We start from the raw sequence: 17,129 nt of genomic DNA on the forward strand, positions 1-17,129 counted from the left end.
GTGCTTAGGCTGTAGCTGATGCTGTTGCTTTATGCTGGTACCTGGGCCGGTGCCAGCGCTTCTGCTGGTGCCTGAACTAGTGATGGAGCTGGTGCCGGTGCTGGTTCAGGTGCTTAGGCTAGTGCTGCTGCTGGACCTTGTGCTGGTGTTTTTGCTGGACCTTGTGCTTGTGCTGATTCTGGCGCTGGAGCTGTTGCTGGTGCCGGTGCTGGTGCTGGTGCTGGTGCTGGCGCTTCTGCCTGTCTTGGTGCTCACGTCGGTGCTGGTGGGGGTGGTGGTGCTGGTGCTGGTGATGATGCTAGAGCTTGTGCTAGACCCGTTGCTTGTGCTTGAGCTGGTGCTGGTGTTGGTGCTGGTGCTGGTGCAGGTGCTGGTGATGTTGCTATTGCTGATGCTTCCGCTTGTGTCTGTCTTGGTACTTAGCCTGGTGCTGGTGCTAGTGCTGGTGCTGGTGGTGGTGCTGGTGCTTGTGCTTGACCCAGTGCTTGTGCTAGTGTTGGTGCTGCTGTTGGCGCTTGTGCCTGTCCTGGTGCTCCGGCTGGTGCTGGTGCTGGTGGTGGTGTTGGTGGTGGTGCTGATAATTATGCTGGACCCGGTGCTTGGGCTGGCGATAGGGCTGGTGCTGATGCTGATGCTGGTGCTGTTGCTGTTGCTGGTGCTTATGCTCGTGCTTCGGCCGGTAAAGGCACTTGTGCTGCTGCCTTTACTAGTAAAAGAGCTGGTGCTGCTGCTTGTGCTGGTGCTAGTTCTGATCTTGCTAATGCTGGCGCTTGTGCCTGTCCTAATGCCTCTATTGGTGCTGAAGCTGGTGCTGGTTTTGGTGCTGGGGCTGGTGCTTGTGCTGGTGCTGGCGCTTGTGCCTGTCCTGGTGCTTAGACTGATGCTGGCTCTTGTGCCTGGCTGGTGCTTAGGCTGGTGCTGGTGCTGATGCTGGTGCTGGTGCTGGTGCTGGAGCTGGTGCTGGTGCTGGTTGTGGTGCTGGTGCCTGTGCTTGTTCTGCTGTTAGTGCTGGATCCGGTGCTTGTACTGGTGCTCGTGCTGATGCTGTTGTATCTGCTTGTGTCTGAGATGGTGGCGGCGCTTGTGCTGGTGCCTGTACTAGTGCTGGAGCTGGTGCTGTTGATGGTTCTGGACCCGGTGCTTTTGTTGGTTCTGGCGCTGGAGCTGGTACTGGTGCTGGTGCTGGTGATGGTGTTGGTGCTGGTGCTGGTGCCTGTGCTGGTGCCTGTGCTGGTGCCTGTGCTGGTGCCTGTGCTGGTGCCTGTGCTGGTGCCTGTGCTGGTGCCTGTGCTGGTGCCTGTGCTGGTGCCTGTGCTGGTGCCTGTGCTGGTGCTGGAGCTGGTGCTGTTGATGGTTCTGGACCCGGTGCTTTTGTTGGTTCTGGCGCTGGAGCTGGTGCTGGTGCTGGTGCTCGTGCTTCAAAAAGTTCTTGTGCTGGTGCTGGTTCTGCTGCTGGTTCTTGTGCTGTACCCGATGCTTGTGCCTGTCCTGGTGTTGGTGCTTGTGCTGGCGCTTATGCTGGTGCTTGTACTTGTGCTGCAGCTAGTGCTTGTTTTAGTGCTGGTATTGGTCCGGGTGCTTGTGCTGGTGGTGGTGTTGGTGCTGTTGCTGGTGCATGTTCTGGTGCCTATACTACTGCTGGTGTTTGTGCTGGACCCTGTGCTTCTGCTGGTGCAGGAACAGGTGCTGGAGCTGGTGATGGTGCTGATGCTGCTGCTTTCTCTTTGGCCGATACTTGGGACGGTGCTGGCATTTGGGCTGGTGCCTCTCCTAGTGCTGGAGCTGTTGCTGGTGCTGGTGCTTAGAATGGTGCTGTTGCTGGTTGTGGTGCCTAGGCCGTTACTGGCACTTGTGCCTGTGTCTGTAATAGTGCTGGAGCCTGGGCCGGTGCCGGTGCTTGTGCTGCTGCCTGTACTAGTAAAAGAGCTGGTGCTGGTGCTTGTACTATTGCTGGTGCTGTTGCCTGTGCAGTTGCTTTTGCTGATGCTGGCACTTGTTCCTGTCCTGATGCTTGTACTAGTGCTGAAGCTGGTGCTGGTTTTGGTGCTGGTGCTTGTGCTGGTACTTCTATCAGTACTATCGCTGGGGCGGGTTGTGGTGCTTGTGCTGGACCCGGTGCTTTGGCAGGTGCTGATATTGGTGCTGGTGCTGGTGCTGGCGCTGGTGCTGGACCCGGTCCTTCGGCTGGTGATGGTGCTGTAGCTGGTGTTGCCGCAGGTGCTTGTACCAGTAATGTTGTTGGAGCTGGTGGTGGTGCCTGTGCTGGTGCCTGTGCTGGTGCCTGTACTGGTGCCTGTGCTGGTGCCTGTGCTGGTGCCTGTGCTGGTGCCTGTGCTGGTGCCTGTGCTGGTACCTGTGCTGGTGCCTGTGCTGGTGCCTGTGCCTGTGCTGGTGCCTGTGCTGGTGCCTGTGCTGGTGCCTGTGCTGGTGCCTGTGCTGGTGCCTGTGCTGGTGCCTGTGCTGGTGCCTGTGCTGGTGCCTGTGCTGGTGCCTGTGCTGGTGCCTGTGCTGGTGCCTGTGCTGGTGCCTGTGCTGGTGCCTGTGCTGGTGCCTGTGCTGGTGCCTGTGCTGGTGCCTGTGCTGGTGCCTGTGCTGGTGCCTGTGCTGGTGCCTGTGCTGGTGCCTGTGCTGGTGCCTGTGCTGGTGCCTGTGCTGGTGCCTGTGCTGGTGCCTGTGCTGGTGCCTGTGCTGGTGCCTGTGCTGGCGCCTGTGCTGGCGCCTGTGCTGGTGCCTGTGCTGGTGCCTGTGCTGGTGCCTGTGCTGGTGCTGGCGCTTGTGCTGGTGCTGGCGCCTGTGCCGTTGATCTTGCTGATGCTGACCCTTGTGCCTGTCCTAATGCCTCTATTAGTGCTGAAGCTGGTGCTTGTTTTGGTGCTGGTGCTTGTGCTGGTGCTGGTGATGATACTGTTGCTTTTGCTTGTGCCTGGGCTGGCGGCAGCGCTTGTACTGGTGCCTCTACTAGTGCTAGTGCTGGTGCTGTTGCTGGTTCTGGTGCTGGTGCTTGTTCTGGTGTTTGTGCTTGTTTTGGTGCTGGTGCTTGTGCTGGTGCTGGTGCTGGTTCTGGTTCTGGTGTTTGTGCTGGCGCTTGTGCCTGTCCTGGTACTTAGGCTGGTGCTGGTGTTGGTGTTGGTGCTAGTGCTGGTGCTTAGGCTGGTGCTGGTGCTGGTGGTGTTGCTGGTGATTGTGCTGGTGCTGGTGCTGGCGCTGGTGCTGGCGCTGGTGCTGGTTGTGGTGGTGGTGCTTGTGCTTGACCCAGTCCTGGTGCTGGTGTTGCTGCTGGTGCTGCTGCTGCTGCTGGTGCTGGTGCTAGTTCTGGTGCTTAGGCTAGTGATGCTGTTGCTGCTGGTGGTTCTGGTGGTGCTGATGGTGGTGCTGCTGGTGGTGCTGGTGGTGCTGGGGATGGTGCTGCTGATTGTTCTTGACCCAGTGCTTGTGCTGATGTTGGTGCTGGTGCTGGCGCTTGTGCTTGTCCTGGTGCTTAGGCAGGAGCTTGTGCTGGTGCTGGTGCTGGTGCTGGTGTTGGTGCTGATGCGGGTGCTGGTGCTTGTGCTTCTGCCTGTCTTGGTGCTTATGCTGGTTCTGGTGCTGGTGCTGGTGCTGGTGCTGGTGCTGGTGCTGGTGCATGTACTAGAATCGGTGCTTGTGCTTGTGCTGGTGCTTGTGCCTGTGCCGTTGCTTTTGCTGATGCTGGCTCTTTTGCCTTCCTGGTGCTTAGGCTGGTGCTGGTGCTGGTGCTGGTGCTGGTGTTGGTGTTGGTGCTTGTGCTTGACCAAGTGTTTGTGCTAGTGTTGGTGCTGGTGCTGGCGCTTGTGCCTGTCCTGGTGCAAAGGCTGGTGCTAGTGCTGGTGGTGGTGCTGGTGTTGTGCTAAATCTGAGTGTACCCTTTGTCAGAAGTTTTAGAACATTCTAGAGAAGCTTACCTTTGATATTTGCTGACTGATTATGACATTTAAATCTTTATGTAAACACGTATATAACAACGATTATCCTATCCGTCATTTAGGCCAACCTTAATTTAATCGAACTTCCTAGTTAACCTCGTTTTCATATTTAGCCTCATAATAGTTGTTCTAGCTCTTTCGGGAGGTTTCTAGCTGTAGTAAATTTAGATTCTTATGTAATAGGTTGCTAACGTCATCATGACAGAACTTTCAGGTAAATTCTAATTGTAGTTTTGTGGACTCATGCTTATAATATAGGTTCTAGAACTTTCCATTAGAATCGTATATATATACCTGTAAACTTTCGGTAGGTGTTACTTACGAATTACGAATTACGAATTGCGAATCATCATTGAGAGTTTAACAAAATTGTGAGTTATTTGGTGTCACTGGGAATTCTATTCGAGCACAGGGCTATCTACGCAGAATTCCCCACACTAAAAGTGGCGACCCTGCCAGGACATTGAACAAGAAAACAAGCTGGAAACACTAGTACAACAAAATGGCAGTCCAGAACAATTTTCAAAGAGAACTTTTACTGAAACAAATACTTCTTGAAGAAATCTCGGAGAATTTACAGTCACAGGACATCGAGGAAGTGCAGTTATCGTTGGAAAGAGTGACTCAAGCAATAAAAGAACTAGAAACCGGAAAGGACAAAGCAATGAACTGCATTATGGAAACGGAAGATCTAACCATTGAAGCACTACGAGAATGGTCTCAAAAACAAAAGAAAGAAATCAACCCATTCAAAGAGATGAGAACTCAACTGAGATAGAGAATAAACGTGATACAGAAAAGGGAAAATGAACACAAGCTCCAGGAAGATCTCGAAAAACAGCGACAGATGATGGAACAAGCAGCAAGGCTTACAAAACAGCAACAACAACAACAGGAAGAGGCACGCGAGAAGCAAATACAAATGGAAGAAAATTGGATGCGCAGAAAACTACAAATGGAGCAAGAAAACGCCAAATCACACAATATGGAACTAGCCCAGAAACAGCCAACAGTGAAATTGCAGAAATACACAATAACACCATTTCAAGGGGATTTCAAGGATTGGCTTCGCTTTTGGAACCAGTTTACAGTAGAAGTGGACGGATCAGGAATAGCGGAGATTAGCAAATTCAACTATTTGATGGAGCTAGTGCAAGGAAAGCCCCGTGATGACATTCTTGGATTGCCGCACACGCCTGACGGATACGAGGAAGCGAAGAGGATACTGGAGACCAATTATGGAAAAGACATCAAAGTCAGAAAAGCGCTGATTCAAGAACTTGAAGGCCTGGGGCGAATCGTTAACGTCAACCAAACAAGAGATATACACGAGTTCTACAACAAACTGGCAAGGATTGTACGAACCTTGGCGACAATGAAGAAACTACAGACAGCACAAAGTCATGTCTACACCGTTATGGACAAGCTTGGACCGGTAAAAGAGGCCTTGGTTTCTAAAGACGATGACTGGGAGGAATGGGACTTAGAGCAACTCGTAGAGAACCTGAGAAAATACGTGGACAGACATCCAGTAACAGGAGAATCCAGTTTGCAAGCAAGCAGGAGGTCAGCAGAGCCTAAGAGAGACTTCAAGGGCAGTGACAGGGTGATGTTGGCTAGCGCATCACAGAAGAACTTCCGAACTATCTGTGTTTACTGTGGAAAAAACAATCACCGTAGCAAGGACTGCTTCAAGGTTTTAGATGTAGCACATAGAAAGGAATTGCTGAAGTCAAAGAACCTATGCTTCAACTGTACAAGTGCGGGTCACGTGGCATCAAAGTGCAGACCAAGAGGGTGTATTAAATGCGGAGGACGACATCATACATCGGTTTGTGACAGCAGCAACCCATTCGGAGGAGAACAGGCCAGTAGTTCAGCATCATATCTTGCCAATGAGAAGGGAAAGAGAGCAATGGAGGAAACCACGACGATCCATGCAACACTGATGGCCAAAGTAAATGGCATAGACGCAAGGATAATGCTCGATAGTGGCGCTGGAAGCTCTTACATCTGCACAAATCTAATTCGACAACTTAACATACGCCCCTTCAAAACCGAAAGAAGAGCAATCGAGCAGATGTATGGCACAGTGACTTCATGGAAAGACTGGAACGCCTTCCTGATGGAACCTACATTACTCGACTCCCCTGGAAGGAGAGCGCAGGATCTCTACCAACAAACAAGGTATTGGCGTTGGCAAGGCTAGCAAGTACAGTACGAAGACTGCAAAAACTGGGGAAGCTGGAAGAATATGATGCAATTATGAGGGAGCAGTTGGATAAAGGGATCATAGAGAGGGTTCCAGATAAACCTACTGGCGAAATAGTACATTGGATCCCACACCAAGCAGTGATAAGGGACAACGCAGAATCCACCAAGCTTCGGATCGTGTATGATTGTTCAGCAAGGAACACTTCACAAGATCCCTCCTTGAACGACCTGCTGGAAACCGGACCGCCTTTACAGCCGTTGATATTCGACATTCTCTTGAAGAATAGAATGCATCAGTATTGTATCACGGGAGACATACGGAGGGCCTTCTTACAGATCAAAATCCAACCACAAGATAGGGATGCTCTACGCCTATTGTGGTACAACGATTTGGAAAGCAGAACGATCGAAGAATACCGTTTCACTCGAGTGATATTTGGGTCTGCCTCAAGTCCTTACATTTTGGGGGCGACGTTAAGCAAGCATCTGGATCTTTACAAAGACAAGTATCCAAAGACTGTGGAACATTTGCAGAAGAATACGTATGTTGATGACGTCCAATGTTCAGCCGACAACAAGGAAGAGCTGATCAGATTCAAAGAAGAAAGTAGGGAGATTATGGCAGCCGGTGGCTTCACCTTACACAAATGGCACAGCAACGCAGATCTAGTAGAGCATAACGAAGAAGTACGTCAAGAGGCCAATGTAGAAGAAACATATGCAAAAACCACTGTTGGAACACACGCTGACGAAACAAAGATCCTTGGAATAAAATGGAACAAGTCAAAGGACATGATCGAAATCAGTTTCGAACATTGCATCGAAGGTTTGGATGGTGATATTGTTACGAAGAGGAAAATGCTTTCAGCAATAAACGGAATTTTTGACCCATTAGGAATCGCAGCACCGGTGATCATTGTTGGGAAGATCATATACAGTGAAGTATGTCTACTGAGGGTGTCATGGGATGAAGAATTACCGAAAGATATTCAAGATCGCTGGAACCGATGGATAAAGAAGCTGGAGCAATGTCCAACAATATCTATTCCCAGAAGTGTGACAAAAGAAAAACCATCAAAAATGACTGTGCATGGATTCTCCGATGCTAGTAAATTGGCAGTTGCTGCAGCCGTGTATGTGGTTTCTCATTACGAAGGTATCCAGGCAGAAAGCAAGCTGTTAGTAGCAAAATCAAGGATTGCCCCAAGAGCTACGTCAATCCCGCGACTCGAATTAAAAGCAGCACACATGCTTAGCCGACTGATGAGTCACCCAAAGAACACACTGTCTGATTGTACGATAAGTGAAATTCACGGATGGGTTGACAGTACAACCGTGTTACACTGGCTACAGGATCAAGGAAGATGGAGTCAGTACGTGAGAAACAGAACCAGAGCCATCCAAGAGAAGGATTTCATTCAGTGGCACTACGTCCCAACCGACGATAATCCGGCAGACCTTGGGAGCAGGGGAGTCAGCCCCAAGAAACTTGATCGATTTTGGAAGGAAGGACCTCTTTGGCTCATAAACAACGAAGAATGGCCTGAGCAACCTGAAGTACGAGAGACGAGTCAGTCACTGAAAGAAAAGTTGGGAAGCAAGAAAAAGCAGCTGATGGCCACAGAAACAGAGACAAACCACCTCGAAACACTGCTGCTTAAACATCCTTACAACAAGATGCTAAAAATTACAGCGTATATCATGCGGTTTATCAGAAGATGTCAGAAGAATGAGGTGGTAGCTAAGGACAATATTATAACAGTAGAAGAAATCGAGACTGCGGAGACATTTTGGATCAAAAGAGCCCAAGAACAAATTGGAGAAACAAAGCATTGTCAGCTCACTGAAGACGAATGCGGACTAATGAGGTATAATGGTCGAATTCCAAACTACAATCAAATTTGGCTGCCAAGAAATCATAAGTTAACAGATCTTATCATCGCAGCGAATCACAAGAAAGTGTTGCATAATGGCGTATCAGCTACAATGGCCAGCGTCAGAGACCGATTTTGGGTTCCTAAACTGAAAACAGTTGTGAAAAAATTGGTCCGAAATTGTAACTGGTGTAAAAGATTCTCAGCAAAACCGCTACACTCCCCAACCAAATCAATGCTGCCAGATTTCCGTGTTGTGATGGATGAACCATTCGCCGTTACTGGAGTGGATTTTGCAGGACCCATCGAATACAAGCAGAACAAGAATAAGGTTGGGAAAGCGTACGTGGCACTATTCACCTGCACAAGCACAAGAGCAGTACACCTTAAGCTATGTAAAGATATGACGGCTGAAGAATTCAAGATCGCTTTCAAAGAATTCATGGCAAGACGAGGTACACCAAAGATGATGATCAGCGACAACGCCAAAACATTCATCACTACAAGCAAATGGCTAAAGAGATTGAAGAACGATCACATCTTGATGAACTATCTCGCAGAACGACGAACCAGCTGGCGATTCAACATGGCAAGAGCCCCATGGTGGGGAGGGTTCTTCGAACGCCTTATCGGCATAATGAAGAAAAGCTTGGCGAAAATGATTGGAAAAGGGAGGCTGCGTTTCCATGAGCTTGAAGAGGTGTTATTGGACGTGGAACTTGCGATGAACAACCGACCACTCTGCTATCAAGGGGAAGAGTTCGATCAACCAGTAATCACGCCAAATATGCTCATAAGAGGGGGTCACTCCATTCAACTGAAAGAAGACTTCGAGAACATGGAACCGCAGGAGAGACCAGCTAAACGTTTGATCCATCTAAAAAGAACCAAAGAGCAATTACGTAAAAGATGGATGGGGGAGTATATAAAGGCCCTAGAAGAAAGAAGAAGACACCGGAGCGATAAAAACCCTGAAGTTCCAAATAAAGGATCTGTTGTTCTTCTAAAAGACGATTTAAAGAACAAGGCTCATTGGAAGATCGGGAGGATTATGAAGCACATCCAAGGCTCAGATGGCACTGTTCGAGGATTAAAGATACGGCTGGGCAACGGCTACATCGTTGAGAGACCACTGCAACTAGTCTGCGATTTGGAGATTGGAGAAGATGTGCAGGAGACACCACTCAATCCAGAAGCCCCAACTTTTGTGCCGAAACAAAGTCCAAATGCATCAGAAATCTGTCGCCCTCAGAGACAAGCGAAGTCGAACGCGAAGAATCGGATCATGGGCGTGGCACTTGAAGAAGAGGACGAACTCAGTATGGAATATTAAAGCAGTAGTCACACTTTAATAGGGGGAGTGTGTGCTAAATCTGAGTGTACCCTTTGTCAGAAGTTTTAGAACATTCTAGAGAAGCTTACCTTTGATATTTGCTGACTGATTATGACATTTAAATCTTTATGTAAACACGTATATAACAACGATTATCCTATCCGTCATTTAGGCCAACCTTAATTTAATCGAACTTCCTAGTTAACCTCGTTTTTATATTTAGCCTCATAATAGTTGTTCTAGCTCTTTCGGGAGGTTTCTAGCTGTAGTAAATTTAGATTCTTATGTAATAGGTTGCTAACGTCATCATGACAGAACTTTCAGGTAAATTCTAATTGTAGTTTTGTGGACTCATGCTTATAATATAGGTTCTAGAACTTTCCATTAGAATCGTATATATATACCTGTAAACTTTCGGTAGGTGTTACTTACGAATTACGAAATACGAATTGCGAATCATCATTGAGAGTTTAACAAAATTGTGAGTTATTTGGTGTCACTGGGAATTCTATTCGAGCACAGGGCTATCTACGCAGAATTCCCCACAGTGTTGGTCGTGATGCTGTTGCTTGTGCTGGACCCGATGCTTGGGCTGGTGATTGTGCTGGTGCTGATGTTGGTGCTGGTGCTGATGATAGTGCAGGAGCTGGTGCTGCTGCTGGTGCTAGTGCTGGTGCTGGTGCCTGTGCGGTTGCTTTTGCCGATGCTGGAGCTTGTGCTTGTCCTAATGTCTGTACTAGTGCTCAAGCTGGTACTGGTTTGGGTGCTGGTGCTGGCGCTTGTGCAGGTGCTTGTACCAGTAATGTTGTTGGAGCTGGTGCTGGTGCCTGTGCTGGTGCCTGTGATGGTGCCTGTGCTTGTGCCTGTGGTGGTGCCTGTGCTGGTGCCTGTGCTGGTGCCTGTGCTGGTGCCTGTGCTGGTGCCTGTGCTGGTGCCTGTGCTGGTGCCTGTGCTGGTGCCTGTGCGGGTGCCTGTGCTGGTGCTGGTTCTGCTGTTAGTGCTGGACCCGGTGCATGTACTGGCGCTGGTGCTGATGCTGTTGTATCTGCTTGTGCCTGGGCTGGTGGCAGCGCTTGTGCTGGTGCCTGTACTAGTAAAAGAGCTGCAGCTGGTGCTGTTGCTGGTTCTGGTCCTGGTGCTGGTGGTGCTAGTGCTAGTCCTAGTGCCTGTGCTGTTGCTTGTGCTTGTGCTTGTGCTGGTGTTTGTGCTGGTGCTGGTGCCTGTGCTGGTGGTGATGTTGATGCTGGTTCTGGTGCTTGTGCCTGTGCTTCTGCCTATACTAGTGCTGGTGTTTGTGCTGGAACTGGTGCGTGTGTTGGTTCTGGCGCTGGAGCTGATGCTGGTGCTGGTGATGGTGATGGTGTTGGTGCTGGTGCTGGTGCTTGTGATTGACCCAGTGCTTGTGCGGGTGTTGGTGCTGGTTCTGGCGCTTGTGCCTGTCCTCGTGCTTAGGCTGATGCTCGTGCTGGTTGTGGTACTGGTGGTGGTTCTGGTGCTTGTGCTGGAGCGGTTCTTGTGCTGGTGCTGGTGCTGGTGCTGTTGCTTTTGCTGGTGCCTGGGCCGGTGCCGGCACTTGTGCTGGTGCCTGTACTAGCGGTGGAGCCGGTGCTGGTGCTGGTGCTTAGGCTGCTGCTGGTACTGGTGGTGGTGCTGGTGTTGGTGGTGGTGCTGATGCTTGTGCTGGACCCGTTGCTTGGGCTGGTGCTGGTGCTGGTGCTCATGTTGGTGCTGGTGCTTAGGCTGGTGCTGGTGCTGGTGGTGGTACTGCTGCTTGTGCTTGACCCAGTGCTTGTGCTGTTGTTGGTGCTGGTGCTGGCGCTTGTGCCTGTCCTGGTGCTTAGGCTGATGCTGGCGCTTGTGCCTGCCTGGTGCTTAGGCTGGTGCTGGTGCTGGTGCTGGTGCTGGTGCTGGTGCTGGGGCTGGTGCTGGTGCAGGTGCTGGTTGTTGTGGTGGTGCTTGTGCTTGACCCAGTGCTTGTGCTGGTGTTGGTGCTGGTGCTGGAGCTTGTGCCTGTCCTGGTGCTTAGGTTGGTGCTGGTGCTGGTGGTGGTGCTGGTGCTGGTGGTGGTGCTGGTGTTGGTGGTGGTGCTGATGCTTGTGCTGGACCCGGTGCTTGGGCTGGAGATGGTGCTGGTGCTGATGCTGGTGCTGTTGCCGGTGTTGGTGCTTTGGCCGGTTTTGGCACTTGTGCTGCTGCCTCTACTACTAAAAGAGCTGTCTGTACTAGTAAAAGATCTGGTGCTCCTCCTGGTGCTGCTGCTAGTGCTTGTGCTGGCGCCTGTGCCGTTGATCTTTCTGATGCTGGCGCTTGTCCTTTCCTGATGCCTCTACTAGTGCTGAAGCTGGTGCTGGTTTTGGTAATGGTGCTTCTGCAGGTGCTGGTGTTGGTGCTGGTTCTGGCGTTTGTGCCTATCCTAGTGCTGGTGTAGATGGTGATTGTGGTGCTGGTGCTGGTGCTTGTGCCTCTCTTGTTATTTAGTCTGGTGCTTGTGCTGGTGCTGGTGCTGGTGCTGGTGCTGGTAATGGACCCGATGCTTATGCTGGTGCTGGTACTGGTGCTGTTGCTAGTGCTGGTGTCTGGTGCCGGTGCCTATGCTAGTGATGGTGTTTGTGTTTTACCCGGTGCATGTGCCGGTGCTGGTTTCTGTGTTGGTAGTGGTGTTGGTGCTGGTACTGGTGCTGGTGCCTGTGCTGATGCCTATGCTAGCTCTGGTGTTTGTGTTGGACCCGGTGCTTTTGTTCGTGCTGACGCTGATGCTGGTTCTTGTGCTGGTACCTTGGCCGTTGTCAGCGCTTGTGCTGGTTGCGTTACTAGTACTGGAGCTGGTGCTGTTGCTGGTTCTGGTGCTGATGCTAATGCTGGTGCTGGTTTTGGTTCTAATGCTGGTCCTTTGCCCGGTGTTGGCGCTTGTGCTTGTTGCTGTACTGGTACTGTAGCTGGTGTTGGTGCTGGTGCTTAGGCTGGTTCTGGTGGTAGTGCTAGTGCTGGTCCTGGTGCTGGTGCCTGTACTGTTGCTTGTGCAGGTGCTGGTGTTGGTGCTGGTTCTGGCGTCTGTGCCTATCCTAGTACTGGTGTAGATGGTGATTGTGGTGCTGGTGCTGGTGCTTGTGCCTCTCCTGTTATTTAGTCTGGTGCTGTTGTTGGTGCTGTAGCCTGTGCTTTTGCCTATAATAGTTCTGGTGTTTGTGCTGGACCTTGTGCTTGTGTTGGTGCTGGTGATGGTGCTGGTGCTGTGGCTGGTGCTGGGGCTGGTGCTGGCGCTTTTGCCTGTCCTGTTTCTCGTGCTAGTGCTGGTGGTGAAGCTGGTGCTGATGCTGGTTCTGGTGCTGGTACTTGCAATGGACCCAGTGGTTGTGCTGGTGCTTGTGCTGGTGACTGTGCTGGTGACTGTGCTTGTGCTGGTTTTGGTTCTGGTTTCTGTGTTGGTAGTGGTGTTGGTGCTGGTACTGGTGCTGGTACCTGTGCTGGTGCCAATGCTAGTTCTGGTGTTTGTGCTGGACCCGGTGCTTTTGCTAGTGCTGTTGCTGATGCTGGTTCTTGTGCTGGTACCTGGGCTCGTGTCGGCGCTTGTGCTGGTTCCGTTACTTTTTACTGTTGAAAGTTTATTTAACTATTGAAATGGTTTACTTTTGTTGCCTATAATCGACCTAATCAATTATTTTTACAAATATAATGTAACCTTCTGAATTCAAACAAATCAATTTTGTTGGACTTGCGTGCACCAAGCAAATATCTTACGCGACGTATATATAGTTCATTAAACTGATCTCCGTTTATTATTCGTTCATTGCTGATAACTATATAGCGATGTATCGCGATTGCTGATTACTATATAGCGATATACTTATTTTAGCTTTACAAGTTTATTTGAATCTTTTTACTTCTAACCGATTAACTTATTTCGAATCGTTATGCATGTTCCAAGCAAAAACCTTACTTCATTAAACTTTTTTGACAGAATTCAAGAAAGCTCATCGAAAACAGATGTCCAATATTAATCACAACAGTTGAAAGTCTTAATTCCGTATTTCCTTGAAAGAACACAAAATAAAAATTGAAAACAAACTATTCTGTAGAAGTTGCACCACAAACATAGATTTTTGGAATAGGTTTTTGAAGGTGCTCAAAATTGAGATCTTGAAATTATTTGCCTTGAGAAAAGATCATTCAGGGTAGGTGCTTTTGGAGTTTTGTGTTCTCCAGAGGAAATGTGATTTTTTAAGTTCGACATAGGATCTATGGCCCAGGAATCAGACCCCAGCTGCATATTTTTTGCTGTAGTTGCAGGCATGATTCTTTGATGGTTGTAAAGCCATTAAAGCTCTCTGTGCTGTTTTTATCCTCACATCCATTGTCATCGGCAGATTCCTTTGGAACTTTTTTGTCTCCAACATTAAAAATTGATGTAGCTGCTGCATTGGACAGTGATTTGATGGCACTTTCGATTTCAGCTGTGCAAAGTAGGCATTTATTTTCGTTTCCATCACCCAAACATTCAGTATGGTATGAGTGGCCACATCCATGCATTATTTTGAAGCATCTGCTTTCTTTTTTGCAGTTTGGAAGATCACATCTCCTGTAAGGATTTTGATTACACTACTTATTGCTGATTTTAAAAGACTTCTCTTTATTCACTTGTGAGAGTTAACAATGGATCATGGTGGAAACGATGTTGGGCATTTGCATCAAAATAGTCCTTACTATTTATCAAAGGTCATCTGGAAATTAGGGCTGTGTAATATCTAAAATTATAAAGGAAACCTATCATTATTATGGTTCTCTATAGAATAATGCTTATTATATATTAGAGGCATTCTTTAACACAAACCTGTTTGGGTTTGGCTCTTTACCAGCAAATTGGAATCCAAGTGGAAGGACTTGTGTTGATACTACAGCATCATCTCCATAGATACTTGGCATCTTCCAGTAAGACATGGATTTCTGTTTTCCTTTTGGCCTATTAACTTGTGTAGCTTGGTTTGGGTGCTGTCTGATGTCATCCAAAATGCTGATTATGATCAAGAATGATCAAGAATGAGCTGAAAAAGTGGAAGACCTATTTGTTTCCAATATAAAAAGTTGCTTAACCAGACAAGAGGAGCTTTGTTGTAGTGGCGTCTCCGAAAGCAGAAAAACATCATCCAGCACCTGAAAATTGAGTCAACAAAGAGCTCAGTTTGACCACTTTTGAAAATGATTGAATAGATGGACAGACCAAGTGGAAGATAGTTGTCAAGAAGGTTGAGGAGAGTCAAGTCTAGGTATTGCAATAGGCCTTGGTCAGTAGTGTGTTTGAGGGCTTGCAAAAAATTTTCAAAATTCTTCAATGGCAATTCAAGTTCATCTAACAGTTTGCATTGCTGCATTCGTCTCATATCTCTCCTTTGCTGCATAGCTTGATAGTCATGGATCTCAAGTCTCTTTCTCTCTTTTTCAGGGTCAAAAAATTCTGCAGTTATCCACAAGGGCATGGTAGAGGCAAAGGTAGAAGATGCTTTGTACATATTTTCACTGGCGAATTGGGAAAGAAGGTTGCTGCTGATACCATCTGGATTTGTGTGATTTCCATTGGATGATATCGCATGTATTCCTGGAAACTTTTTTAACAGGATTGTAGCCATACTTCTGGCATCAGAGGTTTTCAAATCTTTCGGACGTCTTTTGGTATGAATATTTGTGTAATCATCTATAAGTAGAATTAGAAGTTCTCTGTTTGTGACAGCCTCATTTATGTAGTCAAAAACAGCATTGTTGTGTTTCTCCATATTTTTATGAACACTTCGTCTTGTGTGATTGGCCAAACATGAAGATAAAAAGAATTGCAACAACTTTCTTTTCATTAGACATTCGTTTCTTATCTGATTGGCCCACACAAGACATGGCACTCAAAATGGCATCAAAAATTTTTGTTGCTCCTGCCTGCTTGCAAAGTTCTTTCACTTTGATGGATTGAAAGATGGTTGCTGATCATCACTGCTGTACAAGGACCAAAAATGTTCTCTGCAAAGCTTTACTTCTTCTTGCAAATCTGTACTACTTGAAACAGTTTCTCAAAATTTATCAACAATTGACATGTCTATGTACATCAGATTGTTTGCTACCTCTACTGGACGTAGACCAGGAAAGTACTGCAAATGCACTTTTGAATTGGGAACATATTTTGCAAGGTTTTCTGGGACTAAATAATATGTTTTGTCACCAATAAACGCCTTTTCAAATATTGGACCTTCTTGTGAAACAGTTTCTTTATTTGGTGATGTCATTATGGTGCTGGAGTAGTGCTCTTCCTGGGAAGCATTATCTGTGCTTTGGGATAATTCTGACTGACTTGATTCAAATTCGCTTAGGATTTCTTTCATCTAGTAATTGAATGATAACCACTAGATCATAAAAATGACCAGTATGAAACTTTAATGTTTTTCAAAAATTTCTGAACCCCCTAATATTCAACCCTCCCCCCTCAAGAAGACCCCCACCCTTGAACTTAAAATTGTTATAATTATAATAATGGCAGAATTTAACTGAAAAAGATAGATATACTCCATTGTAGTGTTTTAACCTTTCATGTAAAACAATAGCAATTCATCAAAAATCCAACTGTGATAGAAAGTGCAATTTCCAGAATGTTTCCATGCAATTATATGTTCTATGCAAAAAAGGTTCGCAAAAATTTGTTAGAAGAAACTTGATATTAATTTTGGCAATTTTATTTTGGCAAAATTAAATTTTTTATTAAAGATGGGGGGAGGGGCACGTACCACTTTTGTTCTCATTGTAAAAATTATTGTAAAAATTGAAGGTCATGTGTGTCAAATATGTTTCTCTAATACTTACAGTTTGATAAGACGGCAAGCTTTGATAATTGCCTGGAAGCTTGCAGGTATACGACCTCTTCTTGAAACAGCTCTTCAGGCAGTCCGTACAAAACGAATCTCTTATCTTTCTTCCGCCTCCTTGCCTTGAAAAAGACATTGCTACGGCCTACTTTTCCGTGCAGGTTGATAAGATACGCACTTTTACTTCCCCATGTACCGTGTTTGGCGTTGCCACAAGTTTTTCCGAATTTTCCCATTTTATTTTAACCATGGAAACATTTGTTTACAAATTTTTTTGAATTATGGTGTCATTTAAATTTCCCGCCATCCCATAGAGCACGTGATATTTTCCCGCCACTTTCCGTTGAAGAGTTACGTGCTGTCGCCATTGATTAAATTCTAGTCCAGTGGCAAATGCAAAAGCATCTTATTTCCAAAAATTGGTATAAATTGTGGTTTTATTCGCAAGAAAACATAAATTTCAATAAAGAGGGCGGATAATGTCAAGGGAGTGGTAAGTACAACTTGCACTGTAATTGAATAGCGATATTTCTTCAACCGAGAAAGATTGAGCAAATGTTCGCGGTAGATTTTTAGATATAAGATTCAAGAGTAGTTTAGTTAAAAAAAATAACCAAAATATGCTAGCAAATTTTACAACGGGGTTTTTAAACGAGGAGTGGTTAAAATGCTAAAATGTAGGGAGGCAGTGAGGCCTATCAATTTCCGCATTGCACGGCAAGAAGTGACTCACAGTGTATGGCGTTCTATTGCATCTCGCTATTAGGATTGTTATTTCGTGCGTTTCTTTTTTATCTAAGAATTGACAGACTGATAAGAAAAGACAGTCTTATAATAGGGTTGGAAGTAAACGGCTCCCGCCAGTATTTCTACGGATAGAAGTGGGGATGGATCAATTTTACTTCACCGGTTTGTTGACGATTAGGCCTAT

At 47.2% G+C, this 17,129-nt stretch overlaps 2 protein-coding genes across 2 annotated transcripts; both read left to right on the plus strand.

Annotated features, from left to right (window-relative positions):
- Positions 1-4,788: 4,788 nt before the first annotated feature.
- On the plus strand, positions 4,789-6,150 carry LOC148958498 (uncharacterized). Its single transcript, XM_089112461.1, has one exon. The coding sequence runs from the start codon at positions 4,789-4,791 to the stop codon at positions 6,148-6,150; it is 1,362 nt and encodes a 453-aa protein (XP_088968587.1).
- A 56-nt stretch (positions 6,151-6,206) lies between these two features.
- On the plus strand, positions 6,207-9,362 carry LOC148958499 (uncharacterized). The gene has a single exon (XM_089112462.1). The coding sequence runs from the start codon at positions 6,207-6,209 to the stop codon at positions 9,360-9,362; it is 3,156 nt and encodes a 1,051-aa protein (XP_088968588.1).
- Positions 9,363-17,129: the final 7,767 nt, after the last annotated feature.

This window comes from Rhopilema esculentum, chromosome 14 (genome assembly GCF_057945365.1).
Source record: "Rhopilema esculentum isolate cy_ngs chromosome 14, ASM5794536v1, whole genome shotgun sequence".
Taxonomy (NCBI): domain Eukaryota; kingdom Metazoa; phylum Cnidaria; class Scyphozoa; order Rhizostomeae; family Rhizostomatidae; genus Rhopilema; species Rhopilema esculentum.

Excerpts from the sequence above, each read along its gene's own strand:
- LOC148958498 (XM_089112461.1), top strand. The coding sequence starts at position 4,789 with ATGATGGAACAAGCAGCAAGGCTTACAAAACAGCAACAACAACAACAG.
- LOC148958499 (XM_089112462.1), top strand. The coding sequence starts at position 6,207 with ATGAGGGAGCAGTTGGATAAAGGGATCATAGAGAGGGTTCCAGATAAA.